At 34.6% G+C, this 23,289-nt stretch overlaps 1 protein-coding gene across 4 annotated transcripts in view; it reads left to right on the top strand.

Moving 5' to 3' along the window:
* ZCCHC4 (zinc finger CCHC-type containing 4) overlaps window positions 1-23,289 on the top strand; it is a 63,972-nt gene that overhangs the window by 13,890 nt on the left and 26,793 nt on the right. For all 4 annotated transcript variants that reach the window (XM_074229683.1, XM_074229684.1, XM_074229682.1 and 1 more), the window contains 3 exons: window positions 8,714-8,786; window positions 17,513-17,663; window positions 21,347-21,447. In XM_074229683.1, the coding sequence (XP_074085784.1) occupies window positions 8,714-8,786; window positions 17,513-17,663; window positions 21,347-21,447 (325 nt within the window). The remainder of the gene's footprint in view (window positions 1-8,713; window positions 8,787-17,512; window positions 17,664-21,346; window positions 21,448-23,289) is intronic.

Genomic DNA, 23,289 nt, shown 5'->3' with positions numbered 1-23,289 from the left:
AAATATTATTCAGATAATGTCTGATGAGAAAAAGGAAATGGGTTTCTCTTGGAAAGAGAGTAAGGGAGAACAGATCCTCTGAGTATTCTCCTGCCCACAAATGTAAGTTCCTTGAGAAAGTCATCTATCATGTGGATCTTTCCTGGGAGAATGTGAAGAAGAGCCACTCAGGCTGTGGTTTGTGTGACTGGGCTGAAAGTTGCTGGATCTGAGAAAGCACCTATCTCAGTGAGATCTTGGATCACTTGAGTACTGAGGGATGCTAGGTTGGTTTTGTATTTGAATTTAAGTTGCATAATGATTGTGATTTTTCTTTAATGTTCTCTACTATGGCAGTTTTTAGTTTGGACTGCAGTAAGGAGGAGGCTGCAGAATTCCAGAAAGAAATCAGAGGGAATCCTCATGACCTATGAGCCTAAATATTGGCAAGCAACTTGTTCAGATTCTAAGGGCCTTAAATTATCTCATTGAACTTAAGATTTCTTTTTTTATCCAGAAGAGTAGCATTTAACTTTTACCTAATGTTCTAGATAGTGGATATTTCCTCTTTAATTCTCTGTCCTGTGACTTTTACTCTTTGAGAATATAGCACAAGCTTGGCATTGTTCTAACTCACAGAGAAATGTTATTCATTATTTAAGACATATTCCTCAAGGTATTTCTCTTTTAAAAGGAGGAAGGGAGGGAAGAGATGGTCAGATTGTAATAAATAAATATTTATTTATGCTATTTATTATATATGCTAGAAATAAACAGATTCAGATTTCTTAAACTTTTCTGTCTTCTCTAGTTTTTCAGCCAGTAGATGTTGTAATTCCAGAAATGTCATTTAAAACTTATGGTGTCCCCAATTAGTAGGAACATATTTTGAAACTCAAATGAAATCAAACCATGGATCATCTTAACGCTCTTGTGATTTAATATAGAGTCTTGTATGGCTTTACACCAAACTTCACAATGCCTTGGGTTGGCTCAAGGGGTGAGGTAAACCTTTACATGGTTCTTCCACTAAAGTCATCCCTGTGGGATAAAGGTGGTGCTGGATCCTGGGAGTCTATGGTACTGATAGTTCTGTCAAGTTTAAAATTGTTCGGGTATGCCTGTCATTCAGGGGTCAACTTGGCTAAAGGCAAAAAGTGGCTGATCAGCAAGTTGGCAACAAGGGCAGGGATTTTTTGACCACAGCAACTCTAAAAGACCATTTAAAAGAGTTCGTGATTAGTACTGATGGAGGGAATGGTTACACCATTAAAATCACATTTCCCTGGAATATTGATATACCTTGTATGGGATAGCAGAACGCAATTCTTTTGTTACTGTGTGTCATTGCTTTTTGTGCTTTTGTAAAAAGCCAACTCAAGGACTGTTTAGACTGATTACAATTTCATTTTCTTATATGAATATGGTATAGGGATTCTTTTCTGGGGAAGGTAGAGTTAATATTTGCTGCAGGATAGATTCCTGCAAACTTTAATTATAAATTTAGCTTAGAAGATATAAAACCATATTTGGCAACTTGTCATCTGAATATAGTTATTTTTAAAAAATGAATCTCTTAGGTTGATCTCATGAACTAATTTCATTCAGTTCTTGATTACATTTCCTGTGTATAGTACATGTTTCACATTTGGTAACTGACTCTTATTTAAAGAGAATGAATGGCCAAATTAAATGAATGTCCTTTTGAGTGGCTTTCTACTGCATTCATCCCTGATTGGTTTTGTTTGCCTTATTCAGTGTAGAGAATAATTCTTTGTGGCCAATTTCATTTTAAGAGGGCATTGTTGAGTGATTTTTCATAATTTAAAATATGAATAATTATGCCAACTTGTTTGTAACTTGATGAAAGCTTGGAACTGAAATCTTGGCTTCTTTTCTCCATTGCCTCACATAATATTTTGTCCAGGTGCCCTATGTTACTATTTTTATTTAGTACTTAATTGAAAAAAGATCAAATGAATGCTATTAAAAGAGGGTATTAATCTTTTTATGAAACTGTGGGAAAAAAGAAAAAGTAGTTTTTTTCTAGATGTTGAAAACAGAAGAAAATTATCATCTGTAGAATAATCTTTATTTATGATTTTCCTGTTGTCTATTTTATTTGAATATTATGTATTAAAAATAAATAGGTTGAAATAGATTTAAAACAAAACCATTATACTAATATCTTTGTTTAATGAGATGGTCATTAACAATAGCATTATGTTTATTTCTTCATGTCAACCTAAAGCAAACCTTATTTTAAATATTTTTTGTTCTCTGGGTGCTTAGTTCATCAGAGGACAAACTTTTTAGTTTGTTTAACATTGTATTCAGGAATAGTAAGGAATATTATACAGAGAATGGTGACCAGCTCTTTTGCATCTCTACTGCCTAAAGAATGGAAGGAAGTGGGTTTTAATCAAAGAAGGAAGAATATTGGTCAAACATGATGAAAAACTCTATAGTGATCATGACATTTATTTAACATGACTGGGGAAAGACTAAGGGTATCTAGTGTGAGACCCAGACACCAGTAGTAAAAAGTTCTCATGGCATGAAATCAGCAATTTCTGGTTAAGTCAAGTAAATAAAGATTTACTTTGATGTTTTCAGACTTTCTACCTGGGTCTTCCATTCAACAAGATGATTGGACGCTTACTTTGGTGACCTAATGACCAGGATGACTAGGATAGGATGTGGATCATTCAGGTGCAGCTTTTCAGGAAGGCTGCAAGATAGATCCAATGGCCTCCAGAGGTTTTCTTTTCTTAAATGTGATTCACTAATATCATTTAAGTATTTTATTTATACTGATTATTGTTTTACTCAAGAATGACAGCATGATGTAATGGATAGATAGAGATTTTGGTATTGGAGTTAGGAAAACCTAGATTTAAGTCTTAGCTCTGAAATATACTCACTTTATGAACATGGTCACCCCTTAGTGCCCAGGCAACTGTAAGATTCAAGTAGCTAAAATGAATTTCCATACTGAAATTCCTCTTTCTGGTTTCCATTCCTAAAACTTTTTTTTTCCCCCACAAATTTGAGGGGGGAAAAGTTGAACTTAAACTATTTAGAATTTAAAAAAATTTTTTAAATTCCTTCAATACTTCAAAAATGCTGTTACCTTATATTTTTGGATGTTCTTTACAGTGGTTCATTTCACAACCCATGCATACCTTTTTGTTCTATGTATTTCTTCCCCTATCCTCTCATGAATCTTTTGTTTAGGTTTTCCCCAGACCACTAAAGTCTTTCTTTTAAGACCTTTAAAGGCCTTTTAACAATACATGAGTATCAGTGTCAGGCTTGAGTTGTCCATCAGAATCACTGAATGATCAACTCATCTCCTTTCTAGTCAAAATCATGCTCATAAATATCATGTAGTAATGAAAGCAGACATGAATTATTAATTGTTGATATCCTCTTGATCATTTTTGAAAAAATGTTATCTCAGTCATTTAGTATCTTCTCCTTTGAGATAGCGAAAAAAATTGTTTCCCTGATGCTCTCAAAATTATTACCTTTTGTGTAAATTTATTCTGTTTTATTTAGACAAATTGCCTTTCCTATTTTATCTTTTTAGTTGCCATTTTTATTTCTTCATGAAACATATATTTGACTCTCTCTCTATATATATATATATATACACACACATACACACACCACATATATACTATATGTGACATATATGACTGAAGCGTTAGAGATCAAATAAGATAGTCCATCTGCCATTGAAGGTAAAATTGCTACAGAAATACTGAAAGATCTGTTTTGTTTTTATATCAATTTGTTGTCCTTTCAATTTAATTTACCAATCTTCTAGGCTCTGATTTAATTGAGTATTATGTCAACTTTTCTGTAACCTTATTTTTCCCTTCCTTGTTTTTTATTGTTCTACAAGGAAATATTACTCATAATTTTCTACCTCTAATATTTGCCTTGGTTGCCTTGTGACTTTCTTTGGCTTTTGCCCCATTTTTTTAAAATAATATTTTGATTTTTTTTTCACAAGGTATCTTCTTCCTCTCCTTTAGAGAAGTGTTCATGATACATAGCTGTGAGACTTCCAAACTTTTGGTCTTTATTTCATAATTCTGAACAAATTTTTTGCTATCTTTCTATGTCCACCTTCATTCACCTCAATGTGACCAAGTATCACAGTCTTTGGTAACTTGGTTTGAGGGTTCTTGTCAGGTTCTTCATAGAATTTCTTCATCCTTTGAAACAGGTGATAGCTCATAAGTTGCAGTTGTCTTCATAGAAGTCTTACGTCCTATGCCCAATAATGGATATTGTAAGGTGAGATGGTTAAGTGTCTCATGAAATGATGCCTTTTGATGCTTGATGAGTCAGATCCTCTATTTGCCTCTTCATTGAGAATTTGCAAACTATATTTTTGTCTAAATGTAGCTTCTGACTTTATTAATAGAGAAAATGTCGATAGAGAAGTAGTTTAGTCACCTCTTTGGTTGTTAAACAAAGGTATCACATTTCAAGTTACAAGAGTTCAATGAATGTTTATTAAACAATGAAAAAAACTGTTTGATTCTTTGAACAACCACTCCCCCCTGCCACTTCCTTCCCCCTCTTTTGCTGTTTCTCTTCTACCATTGCTGGAAATCGAAGTTGGCAAGGGAAGAAATGGAACTCTTAAATAAACTTGAAGGACATTTGCCATATTATGGCTAACCCACTAATGATGAATAGTCTGGGAACTCAAATGCTGTCTCAACTCTACTCGAAGCATTTTCAACTTGATAGAACTTGTCTGAGTTTGTGCTTTAGTGGCAGAAACTTTGAGAACTCATGATCATCTTCACTGCACTGTTAGGCCTTGTAATAAGATATTTTTTGTGCCTAGAAAAATTAAATTATTAAAACTGTAAAGTTCATGTTAAGAAGTTGCTATAGGAATTAAGTTACTAAACAAAAATCAATCAATCAACAAGTATTTGTTGAACTCTACATGATGCTCTATGTTGTGAATACCTGGGAATAAAGGTTTAAAAATGAAACACTATCTGCTGTCAAGCAGACATTTTATCTGGGAGATACCAGACAGAATCAAGGCAAAATAAATACAAGATAGGTAGGTCAGTTACAAGTTGAGGAATCAGGAAGCACATTGTCTGGGAGGTAATACTGGAGGATTCTGTAGGGATACAAAGGTGAAAGAGAGGAAGAAGGGCATTCAAGGCATATGGATCACCATTGCAAAGGCTTAGAAATAGGAGACTGAAGCCTGGTGCAAGGAACAGATAAATGGGCAATTGGAAGAGAGCACAGTCAGGTCAGGAAGCAATTATCATGTGCCACAAACAGCACTGTATGCTGTATAAGAAACAAAAGAAAGGAGATTGGCTTCTAAGTCTGGAAAGGTGGGTTGGGGCCAAGTTGTGAAGAACTTTAAATATCAGAGGAATCTAGAATCAAATTGAGAATTATTGGGTTCAGTTGAGTGAGGGGAGTGACATATTTAGTTTTATTCTTAAGAAAAATTATTTTTTAGATAAGGAGCATAGCGGAATGTGAAACGTATCATTTTGATTACTTTAAATAAAAAAGATTTTGTTCACACAAAACCAACATCGCCAATATTAGAAAGAAAGCAGAAAACTGGGGTGGGGTGGGGTCTGGAAATTGCAATCAAACTTTTTTTGATAAAGCCTTATTTCTTACACATATAGAAAACTAATCCAAATTTTTAAGAATATATATGTCCCCCATTAATTAATAATTAAAGGATAGCAGTTTTATTTCAGATGATAAAAACCTAAGCTATCTGTAGCCATATGGAAAAATACTTTAAATCACTTTTGATTAAAGAAATACAAATTAAAACAACTCTGAGATGATACCTCATACCTATCAGTTTGGCTGATATGACAAAGAAAGGAAAATGCCAAATGTTGAAGGGGATATGGGAAAACTGGCATACTAATGTACTGTTGGTTTAATTGTGAACTGATCCAACCATTCATGAAAGCAATTTGCTCAAATAGTGTGCATATCCTTTGACTGAGCAATACTACTACTAGGTCTCTGTTGCAAAGAGATTTAAAAAAAAAGGAAAAACACCCTACCTGTTTAAAACTATTTATAGCAGCTCTTTTTGTGGTGTCAGAAGAATTGGAAATTGAGGAAATGCCCATCAGTTGGGGAATGACTGAACAAGGCATAGTATCAAATTTTGATGAAATATTATTGTGCAGTAAAAAAGGATGAGCCGTGTTTTCAGAAAAAACCTAGAAAGACTTATACTTAAACCAATGCCAAGTAAAGTGAGTAGAACCAGGAGAATTTACACAGGTAACACCAATATTGTACAATGATTATACATGACTGACTTAGCTATTCTTAGCAATATAAAGATCCAAGACAGTTTTGAAGGACTTATGATAAAAATACTGTCTGCCTGGGAGACTAGGTGGTGTAAGTGGATAAAGCACCGGCCCTGGAGTCAGGAGTACCTGGGTTCAAATCCGGTCTCAGACACTTAATAATTACCTAGCTGTGTGGCCTTGGGCAAGCCACTTAACCCTATTTGCCTTGTAAAAACCTAAAAAAAAAAAAATACTGCCTACACACACACACACACACACACACACACACACACACACACAAACTGATGGAATCCGAATGCAGATTGAATCGTACTATTTTCTTCTTCTTTTTTGTCTATTTTTTTCACAATCTGACTAATATGGGAGTATGTTTTGCATGACTTCATATATATATATAAAATATATAAAACTATATATATATAGATATCATATCAAACTGCTTGCCCTCTCAGAGAGTGAGGGAGAGAATTTGGAACTCAAAATTTTAAAAAATGTATGCTAAATATTGTTTTTTCATGTAATTGGGAAAAATACAATATTTTAAATGGCATATAAAAAAAAGAAAAAGAAAAATCTCTTTAACAGCCATGTCAGAGATAGATTAGAAAAACTTGAAATAGTAGTTTTTTTTTCAAAATTTTCAAAACATTCAGTGAAAGTACCTGAAGTATTCTATCTTGATTCTTTTCCAGGGGAAACAGTTAACATGTTCAGCTTAAGGTAACTGAATAAAGTAAACGATTTATTCTTTAAAATTTCAGTGCATCTGATTAAATTGATTTCATCAGTATGATTAGTCCATCTACATGCTTAGTTTCTCTAGTAGTGCATACAGCAAGTCTTTTGTGTCATCTCATCTTTGGTGGTTCTTGTCCATGTTTCTCTATATATAATTAACCCAAGTTTCTATCCAACATGTTCTAAGTCTTTTTACATTTCATAGGTCCCACTGAAACAACCAGTTGTCCATCAGAAGGTGAAAATGTCCTCCTTTTACCAGATATCATCACTTGCTTTTGCCTTGTGTCCACTTTCTTTTTTGATAATCCATTTCCCAGATTTTTTTTCCATATGACACTTCTTGAGTGTAGGTCATGCTTTGAAACATGTTTTGAGCACAAATTCACTATCCATTTCTCTCTTATTCTTTGAGTCATCTGCAGATTAATTCTTTGAGGATTGTAGCATTCCTTGATCTACAGTCACATCAACATCATTGTCATTTGTGGAAGAATGTTTATGTTAAAAAAAAATGAAACTTTGTGCTCAAAAGAATCTTAGGATCATTACCTTGCTCAACGTCACAAATTCAATCTAGGCCATTCTCCAGCTCCTTTTTAATTTTGTCCATGTGCAGTGCTCAGCTGTATTTCTTTTTTTAATGGACTAATTTAGTGAACCAACCATCTAATTATATATTGTATCATATTTTATCCTTTTAATTTTTTCTATTTGACTTATTAGATTGATTTCTTTTAAGGAGACCCAGTAATGTGCTATACTCAAGTGTCTTCTATAAGTTGTAACTTAACTATTCTGTAGGGAATTCCTCTTTTATTGGAACCTGATAACTTCGATGAGAGTATATCATGCTGTTTTATTCTTTGTTTAATAGTAATGAAGGGAATGTTAAATAGTTCTTCTTTTCTAAAAAAAGATCTACTAATTATTCTTTTAAATACATTAGGGCTTTTGTTAGAAAACAAAATAATCCAAAAAGCTAGAAAATATATTACCCTTTCTAGATATTGATTGTATGAACATATCATATAACAACTTTTTTATGTGGATAGCCAGTAAATATAATGCTGAGCTGATTAATATTGGACAATAAAAATGTTTGTGTTAAATATTTATTTTTTCATTGTTAATCACAAGTGAATCTAACAACTGATACTAATCAAATGTGGTGGTACAGTATTTCTAAAGTTGCTAAATATATATATTTTAAAAAGTTCCATTTTTATACACTATCATACCTTGACTTTAATTTGTGTATTGAATAGAACAGATAATTTTTTAAATACCAGGAAGATGGATTATTTGTGATTCATACTCAGTTATTCTTTAGCTTTGCCCCAGACTTCTCTCACTTGGCTAAATTGGACTTTTTCTGTATGTATGTATGTATATAAGAATACTTGAACAGAAGGATATAATGACATGATATTTTCCATCTCTAGTTATTATGAAAGTTAGTTTGATATTTGGAAAATGCTTTGATTTCCTCAGAAGAAAGAATAGTAGTGATTAATTGAATCCAGTCAAATGCATTTGATATTGAAAATACTTTTCAAAAATCCTTTAAATTTATTGTTTGAAAATGTTTGCTCTAAAATATTTGTCATTATCCAAATAACCTACCAAAAATGATTTTGTAGGTATTCACAATTTTATACAGAAGAGAGCTTCTGCCATTACAACATGTTTAATCATCATTTCTTTGATGGAAAGGTAAGAACTGTGATAATTTTTTTCTTGTAAGTTCAGCATAGTGTTTGGTAACTTAATAAAATAAAGCTTTTTAACCCAAATACAGAGAGAATAGAATGTTTTGGTTTACATTATCAACTAGCTAATTAAAACTAGAGTTTAACAAACAAAAAAAGCTTTCTAGGGAAATTTTCCCTAAAAAGGGTTGTCATTGACACTACAAAATAAGATTCACACCCTTTTCAGAATAGCAAAATTAAAGGGTTTTTTTTTCACCTCCCAGTTGAAAATGGGGAGGGGGGACAGCCTGAATGTTTATGTTTACCACCCAACGGTGAGATTTTAAAGCTACTTCATGTAACCATTTATAGCAACATTTACCTTTTTTTTACTTTATTCCTACTTTTATTTTTTTATTAAAGATTTTATTTGAGTTTTACAATTTTCCCCCATCTTACTTCCCTTCCCCCAGCCCCCCCACAGAAAGCAATTTGTCAGTCTTTACTTTGTTTCCATGTTGTACATTGATCCAAATTGACCTTTTAAAAAAACTGTAGATCTATGGTTTTTTCCTTCCCTGAAGTTGCTGTATGAACAAGATATAAGCTAGACCTTTACCTTGAAGAGGTTGCATTTTCACAAAAATACACAGCTATGTATTGTATTTCCCCTTAATTATTAAATTATATTAAATTTTAATTTGAATGATTATAAATTTAATAACTAAATTTTATTGAAAAATAAATTGAATGCAATGGTGCCTCTTATTATTTTTTTTAAATCTCTATCAGAATTTGACAAAGCTATTTGAGATTCAGATGATATAAATAGTGAATTATAAAAAATAAATAAATATTTTCTCTTGAGTCTATTGTAGAAAAACATTCAGTTTTCTAACACCTCAGACTCTATGATTTCTAATGCTCATCCCTAGGAGTTGGATAGGCATACACTATAGATAATCCACAAATTTAATCTCCGTAGGGATAACTGGATAATTCTTAACCATTACCTTTCAGAAGGGAGACATTTATTGAAACAGTTGATATTCATTGTCAAAAAATTCTGTAGCATTTGAATTCTGCTGTTGGTTTTTTGTGTATAATTCCCTGAACTTCTCAGGTCTTCAGATGTCACCTCAGTAAAATGATCATGTTAAATTATGAGCCCTCTTTTCCTGAGGTTCTGTCCACCTCAAATTTCATGCTGTCCTGTTCTGCATCAAACTTTTTATGGCTGTCAAATATTAATTTCCCTAAAATCTTCTTGATTTTCAGTATTTTCAATTAACATATCCTCTTGGGGGAATCCAGTTGCTTTTATTATTTATCATATAATGTAGAGCTTACTTTATGCTGTAACCTTTTTTAAACTTTGAGGGGTAGCTCACTTCACCTTGAGTTTTAATATTCCTATATTTGATGAACAAATTATGAATAAATCTTTGATATTTTAATGACTTCCTAGGACTAATAGATTACACAACCTTCTATTTCTAGATTCTGTCATATTCTAAAATCCCTTATTTTACCTCAAATCTTCTTTTAGAGAATACTTGGCTATTTTTATTTCATCTTTGATGCTTACTTATTAATAAATAAACCTGAAGTAGAGTGGTGTTGAGTAGAAGCAAGGGCTTGTCTAGGTCCCTGAGGCACATGATAGGAAGAGGGAGGGAGGCTGACAGACAACTGGAGTGTACTTCAGACTGGCATTCAGAACTAGAAGGGACCACGGAAGCCTTTGAGTCCACCCTCTCCTTTTATTTTATTTATTTATTTATTTTAGGGTGTTTTTTTTTTTTTGCAAGGCAAACAGGGTTAAGTGGCTTGCCCAAGGCCACACAGATAGGTAATTATTAAGTGTCTGAGACCGGATTTGAACCCAGGTACTCCTGACCCCAGGGTCGGTGCTCTATCCACTGTGCCAGCCAGCTGCCCCCCACCCTCTCCTTTTTATAGATGAGGAAACTGAAGGAAGATAAAGGGCTCACTCCAAGCCACAGAGGTACCATGTGTCAGAGCAGGATTTGAACCCAACTCCTCTTTGACTCTAGAACTTGTGCTTTTCCCATTGTTCTACAATTCCTCCTCTCCTTAGTGGATGTACTTAAGTCACACAAGAGTGTCAGAGTCAAAGTTCACACAAGAAGCATTAGTCGAAGTTCAGATCATCCTTTGACTCACCACCTAATGTTGTTTTCACCATACCCTTCTGTATGAAATTTAAATCAAGAGAGGAATCCCTTAGATGAGGGCTGTTTACATTAACTTTTATTTCCAATTATACCATATCTTTCTCTCTTGATGTATAAGGTAGGCATATTTATGTAACTTAATAGTGCTTTCCTTCTTTTATGGGTCCTCTCCACTTAGGTCTTTACCCATGAGCAAAGGTCAACTTCTTTCATTGTTCCTAAAACTGTTGTTTCCTATGTATGTGAATGTATGCATATTTCTCTTTTTCTCTATATAGACACCATATACGTGTATATGTGTGTGTGTGTGTGTGTGTGTGTGTATGTATATAGATTAAACAAGCAGAACCTCTGTGTGTGTTTGTGTGTGTGTGTGGGGGGGGTACACACATCCATATATAGACACGAACACAGAGAGCACACCTACATATATTTTTGGCTGTACTAATACTTTTGTGACCCCCTGGATATAGTAATCTGTGTGGGTGTGTGTATAACACTACAGACTGTGGCTTGTCTCTTTCTCTCCAGGAAGGCTGTATTATGCTCTTTTTTTTTGGTTGTCTGTTCCTCTCTGTCCTGCTATGTCCAATTGGCTGTTTCATAAATATCTTAAATTGATGTCCAAAAGCAGAACTCATGGTCTTTGTCTCTAATCTCTTGTTCCTCCTCACTTCACCACTTCCACTGAGAGCACCATTATTCATCTAGTTTCCCAGGTTTGCAACCAAGTCATCCTCAGCTTTTCACTCTCTTTTACCTCTTGTCTTTTTTATTCTGACCACCTTAATGTCCCTGAATCCTCCTCTTCCTTTCCTCGCATACCAGAACCATCCTAGTTTATCACTTGTTCTCTTCCTGCAACTTTAATTGGTCTGCCTGCCTCCAGCCTCTTTGCTCTCCAATCCATTACCCCTTGGGTGCCAGTTGGATAGTCTGGTTAAGAGCACAGAACTACCACATCACTTCTCTGCCCTAGGGACATCAGTGATTTCCCATTGCCTTTAGGATTAAGCGCTAACTCTTGTTTGGCATTTAAAGCCCTTCAGTAATCTACTCCAGACTAACTCCCAGTGATTACACACTTCTTCCCCTCATGTACTCTACTCTATCCTCTGTTCCCTGTATGCAACATTTTACTTCCTTTCACCTTCATATCTTTGCAAAAATCTGTCCTCCCCTACTTGGAATGCCCTTCCTCCTCACTTCTGTCCCTTGAAACCCTTATTTTCTTCTGGGCTCAGTTCAAGTGTCACTTTCTTCTATAATCTTCCTAATTTACCCTCTTTATTAAGTCATTCATCCTCTCCCTCTCCTCCCCAACCCTCTCACCACCCTTCATTTTGTTTTTGTTTTTGTTCCTATATATCTTGTCTTTCCTTATCTATATACCTGTTATTTTTCTCCCCTCTTTTCTAGAGCTGAGGTGGCCTTACTTTTGTTTTTGTATACTCAGCACTTACATAATAATGCCCTTTGGTCCTCTCTGGATATTACTGTGAACTCTTCCTTTCATATGTACCTTTGCCTTAATCAGTTTCATGGAGTGAATCTGAATGATAGAATTATTAAAAATAATAAAAAAAAAAGTTTGTTAGACACGTTTCCAACATCTATTTTATTGTTTACCTTTTAAGTTTGAACATTAGGGACAAAATATAAATAAAATTAAGTTTGAACACCCAAAAATAGACTACAAGAAAATGGGTATATGCTAATTTGATCAGTTTTTGGGGTTTTTTTTTTTTTGCAATACAATGGTGTTAAGTGACTTGCCTAAGGTCACACAGCTAGGTTAATTATTAAGTGTCAGAGGCTGGATTTGAACTCAGATTCTCCTGACTCCAGGGCCAGTGCTCTATCTACTGCCCCTAATCAGTTTTTGCTAGGAAGTCTTTTATCTCTTAATTTTTTATTGCAGATGTAGTTATTTAAGTGAACTTCTGAGATCAACTGATTTCATTTTATCTTCACTAGAAGAAAAAAATGGCATTAGACCCTCCTATGTTAGGAGCAGCCTTTCGATAATAAATTTGTTGTTGAATAGCTATTGCCACTGCATGGAGGAAGGCATAGAAAACTCAGCTGGTGATGACTGTGGTTGTTTAAAAAATACTAAAAACCAATAGCCAAGGATGAAGGGAGGAATTCAGAGGGTCTAGCTGCAGTGTTAAAGAGTAACTTTTGTTTATGAGCACTTGTTTTGTATAGATGTTCAATAATTATATTCCAATTGACCTTGAGCCTATCGTTAAAAAATAATTTTTTCTTTCACAGCATAAGTAATATGGAAATATGTTTCACATAACTGTATATGTATAATCTTTATTAAATTGCTTGCCCCTCTTAATGATGAGGGAGGGAAGGGAGGTTGGGAAAGAATTTGGAACTCAAAATTGCAAAAAAGAAAGGTTAAAAATGGTTTTTACATGTGACTGGGAAAAATAAAATATTAAAAATAATAATAAATTATTTTCTTGATGAAATGTGATTTATTTTTTAACCATTCCTTTGGAAGCCATTGCATCCTGGCTGACACTCCAGTAGTCAATCTTCCTTTTCAAAGACTTCCAAGATACTAGTACAGCCAAATGGGGCAGTGGCTAGAACACTAGCCTTGGAGTCAGGAGGACAGGAGTTTAAATCCAGCCTCAGGCACTTGACACTTACTAGCTGTGTGACCTTGGGCAAATCACTTAACCTTGATTGTCTTGATTCATATCTGGCCACTGAACCTAGATGACTCTGGAGGAGAAAGTGAGGCACAGCTCTCCCTCACTCAAATCTAATTCATGTGCTTGTCATGACATCATTCCCCCTGATGTTATGATCTTCTTCAAGAATGAAGGATAAACATCCTCCTCCTCCTCCTCCTCCTCCTCCTCCAAGACACTAGATTATGTTGATAGAACATTTATTAAACACCTTGTGCCAGTGCTACAATGACAAGTAATAAGTTCCTGCTCTCAAGGAGTTTAATGGCAGAAAGCAACATATAAAGGGGTACAGTATCAGTGATTGGGACTGATGGGCATTGACCCCTATCCGAGTCTGAAATCTTAAGGTCAGGGTTCTGGTGGGAATGGGTGACATGAGGATGGTGACTGGAGAATAGGTACGTAGGCCAAGAGGAGGAGTAGGCATCTTTTTTTACTCCTTCCTGCTATTTACAGATCATGTCTTTGACATCTTCTTTAACAAGTTTCTAAATCCCAACACTGGATTTTCTGCCACTGTCTTCTACTTAAGCATTACTGAAAACTACTCATGAACGTCTCACAAATATACCAACTTGGTTGACTACAAATTTATGATTTCCCATCTTTGTTGAGCACTCACTGATATTCAATAATCCTTTTGTTTTTTCTGTTTGATTTGTCCTCACACTTCTTTCAACAACTCTTCCAAATCTTCCTTTTTTTCCTTAAGCCATCTACATCAATACCATCCTATTTCCTCTTAGGAGAGAACCTCATTTCCTAATTTCCTGAGAGAAATCAAGGCCATCTGCCATTATCTCTTTTTTTTCATCTCCCTGCTATACTTCTTTATTACAATCTCTGAGCAAGAGGTCATTTTTTACCTTGACAGGATTATGGTTGTACCATTGACCCCATCCCTTTTCGTCCCTTCTGGGCCCTTTCCAATTGAACATTTGATGCCTTTCTCTAATTTTTCTCAACTATTCCTTGCTGACTACAGATTTGTTAAAAATCTTCCCTATACATACCTTGGTTTGCCATCCTCTCATTTCATCATCCTATATCTCTCTCTTCCCTTTCATAGCTCAACTTCTAGAAAAATTTATCTGTATTTGTTGCCTTTATTCCCTCAATTCCTGCTTACTTTTTCCCCCCTACTTGCTTCTAAAACTGTTGTGAACTGTTTTCTGACCCTATCACTTTACTGAAACTGCTTTCTCCAAGGTTATCAGCTTCTAAATTTAATGTTTTTTTTTTCTCAGACCTCAGCCTTCTTATCCTCTACTTTAGTTTTTTTGTCTTTTAGATTTTTGGATTTTTGCTAGGAGGTGGAGTTAAGTCACTTACCCAAGGTCATAAGCTAAGTAAGTATTAAGTGTCTGAGATAGATTTGAACTCAGATCCTCCTGACTCCAGGACTAGTGCTCCATTTACTTCTCTACATAGCTGCCCCCCCCATATAGTTTTTTTTTTTTTTAGATTTTTCAAGGCAATGGGTTAAGTGGCTTGCCCAAGGCCACATGGCTAGGTAATTATTAAGTGTCTGAGGTCGGATTTGAACCCAAGTACTCCTGACTTCAAGGCTGGTGCTCTATCCACTGCGCCACCTAGCCGCCCCCCATATATAGTTTTTAACACAGGCAACCATTCTTTCTCCAGGGTGTTTTCTCTTTCCTTGGCTTTTGTGACTCTTTTCTGACTTGCTTTTTCTCCTCTGTCTCCTTTGAGGGCTCATTATCCAGCTTCTTTTCCCAAAGCATTGATTTCCCTCAAGGCTCTGACCTTAACCTCTTCTCTTCTTATCCTTTCTTCCAGGGTAATATCATCTCTCTTGGACTCAGACTGACTCCCAAATGAATATCTGTAGAGCTAGTTGCTCTTCTAAATTCCATTTCTATATCTTTATCTTTCTACAGAACATCACCTAGGTGACCCAATTTTATTTCAGCACATCCAAATCAGAATTCATTATTTTCCTTGTGAAATAATTCCATTTTCAAAATTCCCTATTTCTATTGCAGAAGCTATCATCCTTCCACTAACTCAGTTTTACAACCATTGAAGTTGCCTTTGACCTTTCACTCTTCTTACTCTGCCTTATTGTCATCTGTCAGTTCTTGTCAATTTTGCCACTACATCTATCTCTTGCATCTGGGTTATTCTCTAAGTTATAGACTCATCACACAAGTTTATGTCCTTATCAACTCCCACCTAAACTATTATGATAGCTTATTAATTTGTCTCCCTGATTCCAGTCTTTTTCTCTCTCCAACCTATCTTTCATAAAAATGGCAAATGACTATTTCTAAAGCTTAGGTCTGACCATGTCTCTCATCTGCTTAGAATATACTCATTATTTCAATACTTCAACTTTACAGACTTTTCAGTATGATTTTTCAATCCCTCGTACTCTCTGACTTGTATTCACCTTTACTTCATATTATCTTCCTTCATGCACTGTACTTTTGAACCAGATTGACCAACTATTTCCCAAACTAGTGTTCCTCTTCTCTCTCTCTATGGCTTTGCACAGTTTATCTTCTCTTGTAGAATGAGCTCTTTCCTCACCATAGACTCTTAGAATTCTTAGATTCCTTGAAGAATCAGCTCAGGTGTTACTCCTTGAGGACTCCTTCCTGGCCTCTCATTAACAACTGATCAGTGTTCTTTATCCCTTCCAGTTCTAATATTTATTCACTTTTGTGTTCATCCTATCTCCTGAATAGAACATGGACCCTTTCATTTTTGTCTTTCTATCATCAGTGCTTAATTATAGTGTTTTGCACAAAGTGGGTGCTTAAAAATATTTGTTGAATTGAATGTGGAATTTGAAAAGATTTCAGTAGTGTTATTTGTCCCTAATCTTTCATATAAGAAGTCAAGCAGAAGAAATGATTTAACTGAACTGAATGGTGATTAACCTTCTTCGTGAATGAATGAATGAATAAATTAACCATTTGTGTTACAGGAGTTCCATTTGGAAGTTTATAAATACTGTTCTAAAGGGAAAAAAGGACAGGTATTGAAGTTTTTAAAAGTCTCTCAAGTGTTTTTCTTTATAGAATCAAATGTAGAACAGTGCATAGAGAAATATATTTTATCATAGAGAAAATATACAAGATAGTAAATCCTAAAACCTATTATTATTTTCTTTCCTTAAAGTATAACTCAACCCTTATAGAAAGCTTCTTGAAATGTGCTGTAAATAGTCTAGAAATACACACACATCATAGAGACATCAAGAGGTCATCTAGGTAACACGTTCAGAAAATGATATAACTGTTTCTGGGACAATTTAGTGGATAGGGAAATTTTGTAGATTATGTATTTTGTATATGTGTTAAGATGCTTATAATGGATGTTGATTTTAAAAGGTCCTAAATATTATAAAAGAAAACACTTGAAAAGGAGCAGGTTCTATAGTGTGTTTGGCAAAATAGATGCTAGTTATAGATGTTAAACTGAAATTATGGTGATAGATGGACTAGTAAGGAAATGATGTTTTGAGTATTCTGTCTGAATAATAAATTTAACTTTTGAATATTATTGCTTGAAATGTGCTTTCTGACAGTTATGGTGCTAGAATATTCAACTGTTGGAATTTCCTTTAAATATACAAAAACAAAATACCTGTTTGTCAAGCGAAGTTAAAGACTGTACCATATGGAGACTGAATAAGAATCTTTTTTGCCTTGAGGATAGTAGTGAAGCGTGCTGAGATGTCAGTGTGGGTATTTATTTTGAAGACAAAGTAACTGAAATTTATTCTAGGCACACGCACTTGTCCAAGTCAGATTAGGTATTCATTTGCAATATTGATTTTTAAAATGAACTTGTATCTTTTGTAGGCTGCTCTTGAAAGTTGCAGAAAATTCTTACAAGAAGACAAAGACTTGGGCCTCATTTTGGTGACAGATCCTCCATTTGGAGGCTTGGTAGAACCACTGACTGTTACCTTCAAGAAGTTTATGGAAATGTGGAAAGAGGGACAAAGCCCAGGTATGTAATTTATACCTAAATGCTGAATAATATCTACTTCCATAAAGATAAGCTTAGCCCAGTGAAATGACTTTGACAAACTATGAATCATTTCTTAACTTCTTATCCTCTTAAAATGCTTTTCTGAAATGTCAACTTGTCACGGAAATATTTTATATTTGTCTGTTCTGTGCTAATTTAGTGTTCTGTGATCTCATCAGCATGTGTCAATACTTTCTCCAGTGCCAACGCAGCCAAGCTTTTTGATTCTGTTTGACTCATGTCCATGACTCCTGTACATTTGCTGTCAGAGCTTCACTGAACATGCTGACGCCCTTCCAACTCTCTCAACATTGTGTGCATGCCAGTAGAGTGTGTGGACTGACCACCAGTTATTCATTTTCTCTACATACATTTCTTTTCCAATTACTCATTTCTTGGTGTCATCCTTTGCACTACTTTTATTGCACAAATTTCCATATTATGTCTTAATACTGACTATTCGACTGATTCATTTTGACTCGTCTATCTCCATTGCCCTGTGGGAGGATCGTCGGCTTCACCTCTATGGAAGTATCATGCAGGATCATTGGAAGAATATTTTTGTTTTAAAATGGGCCTTTGTTTCAGAGAGAAACTTAGCTTTATTAAAAGCACTATACAATTTCTCCAGTTCTTCTTAGTTCATTCTTTTCTTACTTTTCTTAGAATTGCCTAGAGCACTTGAGTGTTTTTAATTGATTTGCCTAAGGTCACAAAGCCCTAGTGTCAGAAGCAGAACATGAACCTTAGTTTTGGGGTTACCTCTCTTCACTATGTCCCCCTCTGCCTGGATGAGACCCATAATCACTTGAAAAAAAAGTGTTTTCCTAATCTTATTTGAAAACTACTTGTGGAATTTTTTTTTCTGTGTAGAGGAGTTACCTTAGGAGCCTTAACATGACTGTCAAATTATTAGAGACCTGTAGATAGCCAGGCAAAGAAACTCATTGGCTTTCACAGACTAATTTACCTGTGCCTTTGTCCATCATATATCCCTTTCTATATCTTCTAGGACCTTGATGTAGCAGGCATATATTTTCACAAATGTTTTTTCTCTACTTCTTTGATATCTTGGACTCCTTACCATTCATTCTAAATCTTTAGTTCCTTATAACTTGACTTTTCTTTTCATCTGTTCTTTTTTTTTTTTTTTTTTTTGCAAGGCAATGGGGTTAAGTGGCTTGTCCAAGGCCACACAGCTAGGTAATTCTTAAGTGTCTGAGATCAGATTTGAACCCAGGTACTCCTGGCTCCAGGGCCAGTGCTTTATCCACTGTGCCACCTAGCCGCCCCTCATCTGTTCTTTAAAAAGTCATCGGAGACTGCTTGATCACCAAATCTGAAAGCCTTTTTTTCATTCCTCATCCTTCTTGGCCTTTCTACAGCATTTGACCCTTTTGATTACTTCCTACTGGATATTCTTTGCTTTAGAGAAATGTTTCCTAAGTTTTTTCCCCACCTATCTGAAGGCTTATTTCTTTTACAGAGTTCTAATTCTCTGGCTTCAAGATTTTTCTTGTTCTGTGTCTTCTCTTTGACAACTCCCCCAAACTGCATCTGTTATCTCAGTGCAAATGACTCACAATTCTAGATCTGTATTTTTGACTTCTTTCCCACTTTACAGACCCATGTTTCCAATTGGCTATATATATATGTTATCTATCCATCTATCTCCTCTATCTACTTACCTATCTAACCTGAATATCCCATTGATATTTCAAATTCTACATGACTTGAATTTAGCTCATTATCCTTACTTTCTCTAACTAATAGTAATTTTTATCAGTGGTACCATCAATTCACCTTGACTCCCAGGATGAAAACACTGATGTTATCTCTTGCCTTTCCTCCTTCCCCTGTGAAGTAGAATTCACAAGATCTGACTACTGATCAGAGAATGATCAGGGTAAGATAGCTTTGAGGCTGCATATTATTCTGAGAATGTAAAGATGATGATGCCATTGACAGAATTAAAGTTCTTTGGAAGAGAGGTGTAGCTACAACTTCATTTATGTCCTTTGGTTTCCTTTATAGTGAGAACATCAATAGTTATGTAGTTCAGTTTCAGTAATCTTAACTAGTCATTGGATGAAGATGTCATTTTTGCAACTTAAATTATTCACTGTTGTTTGTAGATTAAGTATTGTATCACTCTTATTACTCTCTTCCCTCTTTTCCACCATTCCAACTATCACTGTGAAAGACAAAGGTAGGTGTATGAAAGTGAAGTTCATTTTTTTTATTTTTATTTATTTAATGGGTTCATGGATAAAGAGTGCTTAACTAAGTGACCAACTTGCCTATATGAGCAGCCAATTAGGCTGGTCCTCAGACAGTAGATGTATCATCTTTTGCTGAAGGCAGCTACTTGGTGCAGTGGATAGAGAACTGGCCTGGGAGTTAGGATGATAGGAGTTCAAATCCGGCCTCAGATATTTGATACTTAACTAGCTGTGTGACCTTGGGTAAATCACTTTAACCCTGACTGCCTTGCATCCAGGACCACCTCCAGTTGTCCTGATCCATATCTGGCCACTGGACTCAGATGACTCTAGAGGAGAAAATAAGACTAAGTCGTAGCACCCCCTCATTAAAATCTGATTTATGTGCATATTATGGAATCTCCTTCCTGATATCATGGTCTTCTTTGAGAATGAAGGACAAATCATCATCAATCTTTTGCTGACCAAAATTAAAACTTATCTGACCTGATAGAAACTTCCATAATTTATGTGAAAGTGTTATATTCTTCAGTAGCTCAAGATGACATTCATACCAAGATGAGGGATTGGAGTAAAGTTTTCATAAAGCACACTCATTTTAAAATGTTTTTATGAGAACTGCAATATATTTGTGAAATACTTTGAAATCCTACATGAGATTTTTTTTTAATGTTGTTGATTGAAAATCTAATTTTTGTTTTAGAACGAACATAAGTAAAGTTTTTAACTTTAAAATGTAGATGGGTTGTTTTATAATTGTATACATTGTTCAAGAAAAATAACCATAATACTGTGTGCAAGTTAATTTAAATGTCTCTTTTTTGGTTGATATCAAAAGATGACACATATTTAAAAGAAAAACATTTTTATTGGAAGAAAATTTACTTTTCAGTGCTTTTTTGCATGAATTTCTTTCAGTATTAACTCAGAAACACATAAATTTATATATATATATATTTTTTTTTCATGATGGAACTACAACTTGCAAAAAATAGTTAAAAATCACTTCTTTCAAATATTTATTTTCTAAAAATTAAATGTAAATTTTTGAATTGTGAAAACGTATATATCTGTTTTATTTTCATAAAGAGCAACTCTATCATACCAAGATCCTATTCCTACCTTCTTTGCAACTGTATCTGAGCATAAGATCACTAATTGATAACACAGTCTGTTCATATTAAAAATCTTTATGATTACTGGTTGACTGATCCCCTTTATCCCTCAAGCACCTTTTCTACAAGTTGATGATAGAACTGTGGATAAAGGTCAAAGAACAATTAGATGTTTTCATAGCTGTCTGTCCACAATGAACTTTAGAAATTAGTACTGTGTTTGTCTTACAGTAGATGCTTAATAAATGTTTTTTAATTGATTTAATTGATTTGGCTATTTTGCTCTTTAAAGTCCAATTTTGTTTTGTTCTCTTGTTGTTCTTAGATAATGATAACAAGGAGCTACCATTATTTTGGATTTTCCCCTATTTTTTTGAATCTCGAATTCTTCAGTTTTTTCCAAGCTTCAGCATGCTTGATTACCAGGTACAGTAAAACCTTTATTTTCTGGTACAATTAAGTAATAGGTATTCTAATAAATATTTGCTTAGTAGCAGTGTGTGAGGCACGGAATCCAAAATCTATTTATCCTAATGCCATTCCCCCCCCCCCCCACTGACACATCCTCATTAGTGAGGAATGTGTTTTTCACAGTCTAGACATGGAATTCATCTAAAGAAAAAGCATATAATTCAAACAGAGACAGGTTCTCCCCCTCCAGGACAAGGAATGTAGAAACATCTAGACTTCAATCCATTTAAGACAGGGTCAGTTTACTCTTTACATTTCAATCAAGGTAACATTAAGTTGCTTGTCAGGGGAAGAGGGGAAGAAGAGATATAACACACAGTTCAACTATTTCTTTTTTTTTATTATTTTTTTTTTAAGTTCTTACAAGGCAATGGGGTTAAGTCAACTATTTCTAATCTATAATTTTCTACTAAAGAAATCTCAGACTTTATCCCATACACATATATATTACTGCTGGTATGCTGTAGTATACTATTATTCTGTTACATTGTTTATGTCATATGTTATATAAATATAATATGTTATGTTCACATGCACAATACCAAACTTACCCTAAACAAAATCTAATCTTTCTATAATGATCAAGAAACTATCACAGGATTGTACAGTGCCACATCTTGGAATTCAATTATAATTGTTTTGTACATATGCAAAGTTTATGGCAGTTTCTGGTTGATAAGCTAGTCACCAAATAAATCCTTTATTTGTTCATTCCTGGCAGATATTAAAGGTTATGGGGAGTATATATAAGGGCAATGACTTATGTTGGAGAGATGTGTTAGAAAGGTGTGTTGGAATGATAAGTATGAGTGGTGGGGTATTAATTCCTGTTCTAGAAGAGAATCGGTTCCAAAGTTTGCATTGCCATAAAATGATGGGGAATGAATCCATGAGTCTACCTCTCAAACTGGCCTTATGCCCTGTATTCCCAAATCCCTGAATGGGGATGACACAGTCTGGTTAGTTAGTTTCAACTGCAAAGATTCCTACCTTGGACTTCAGAGCATCTTGACCTATTATTTCTAGGAGTCATGTGGTCTCAGTGACAGATGTTTCTTTTACTTAGTTCTTCTTTTTTGTTTGTTTTTCATTTTTTGAATGACAGTAGGGTTAAATGACTTGCCCAAGGTCACACAACTTAGTAAATATTAAGTGTCTGAGGCAGGATTTGAACTCAGGTCTTCCTATGCTCTATCCACTGTGCTACCTAATTGGTCCCTAAAACTTCTTTTTTTGTTGTTTTGTTTTGTTTTTGTTTTTTGTTTTTTTCTGCAAGGCAATGGGGTTAAGTGGCTTGCCCAAGACCACACAGCTAGGTAATTCTTAAGTGTCTGAGGTCTGATTTGAACTCAGATACTCCTGATTCTAGGGCGGGTGCTCTATCCACACCACCTAGCCTCCCCTAGAACTTTTTAATATGACATGATTTATACAATACAACCAGAATCTTATTATCTATTATATTTTATTATCTATTCCTCTTTCAAAGCTTATTTTCCCTTTTAGATTGTCCTCTAAATTACTCTGTATTTTTTTATATCCTTCATAGAGCAGAGAAAGCCCTGACTGTCCTACCTTCACTGAATAATTGTTAGATTAGTGGTCACCTGGATCACATATCTCCCTAGATTTTATTTGATGATTCATCATTCAATTATTCCCAGGGATGGGGAGAACTTGCCTCATCTTCTTTTTAATTACATTCTTAAAATATCTGGTATTTTAAACATAACCGTGTGATACAATTCAAGCAATACTAAAAGGAAATAGTCCTCTTTTTACTCCAATAACATTAAT

This window comes from Macrotis lagotis, chromosome 3 (assembly GCF_037893015.1).
Source record: "Macrotis lagotis isolate mMagLag1 chromosome 3, bilby.v1.9.chrom.fasta, whole genome shotgun sequence".
Taxonomy (NCBI): Eukaryota; Metazoa; Chordata; class Mammalia; order Peramelemorphia; family Peramelidae; genus Macrotis; species Macrotis lagotis.
The sequence above is the reverse complement of the archived record's forward strand: the minus strand, read 5'-3'. Positions and strand labels throughout refer to the sequence as shown.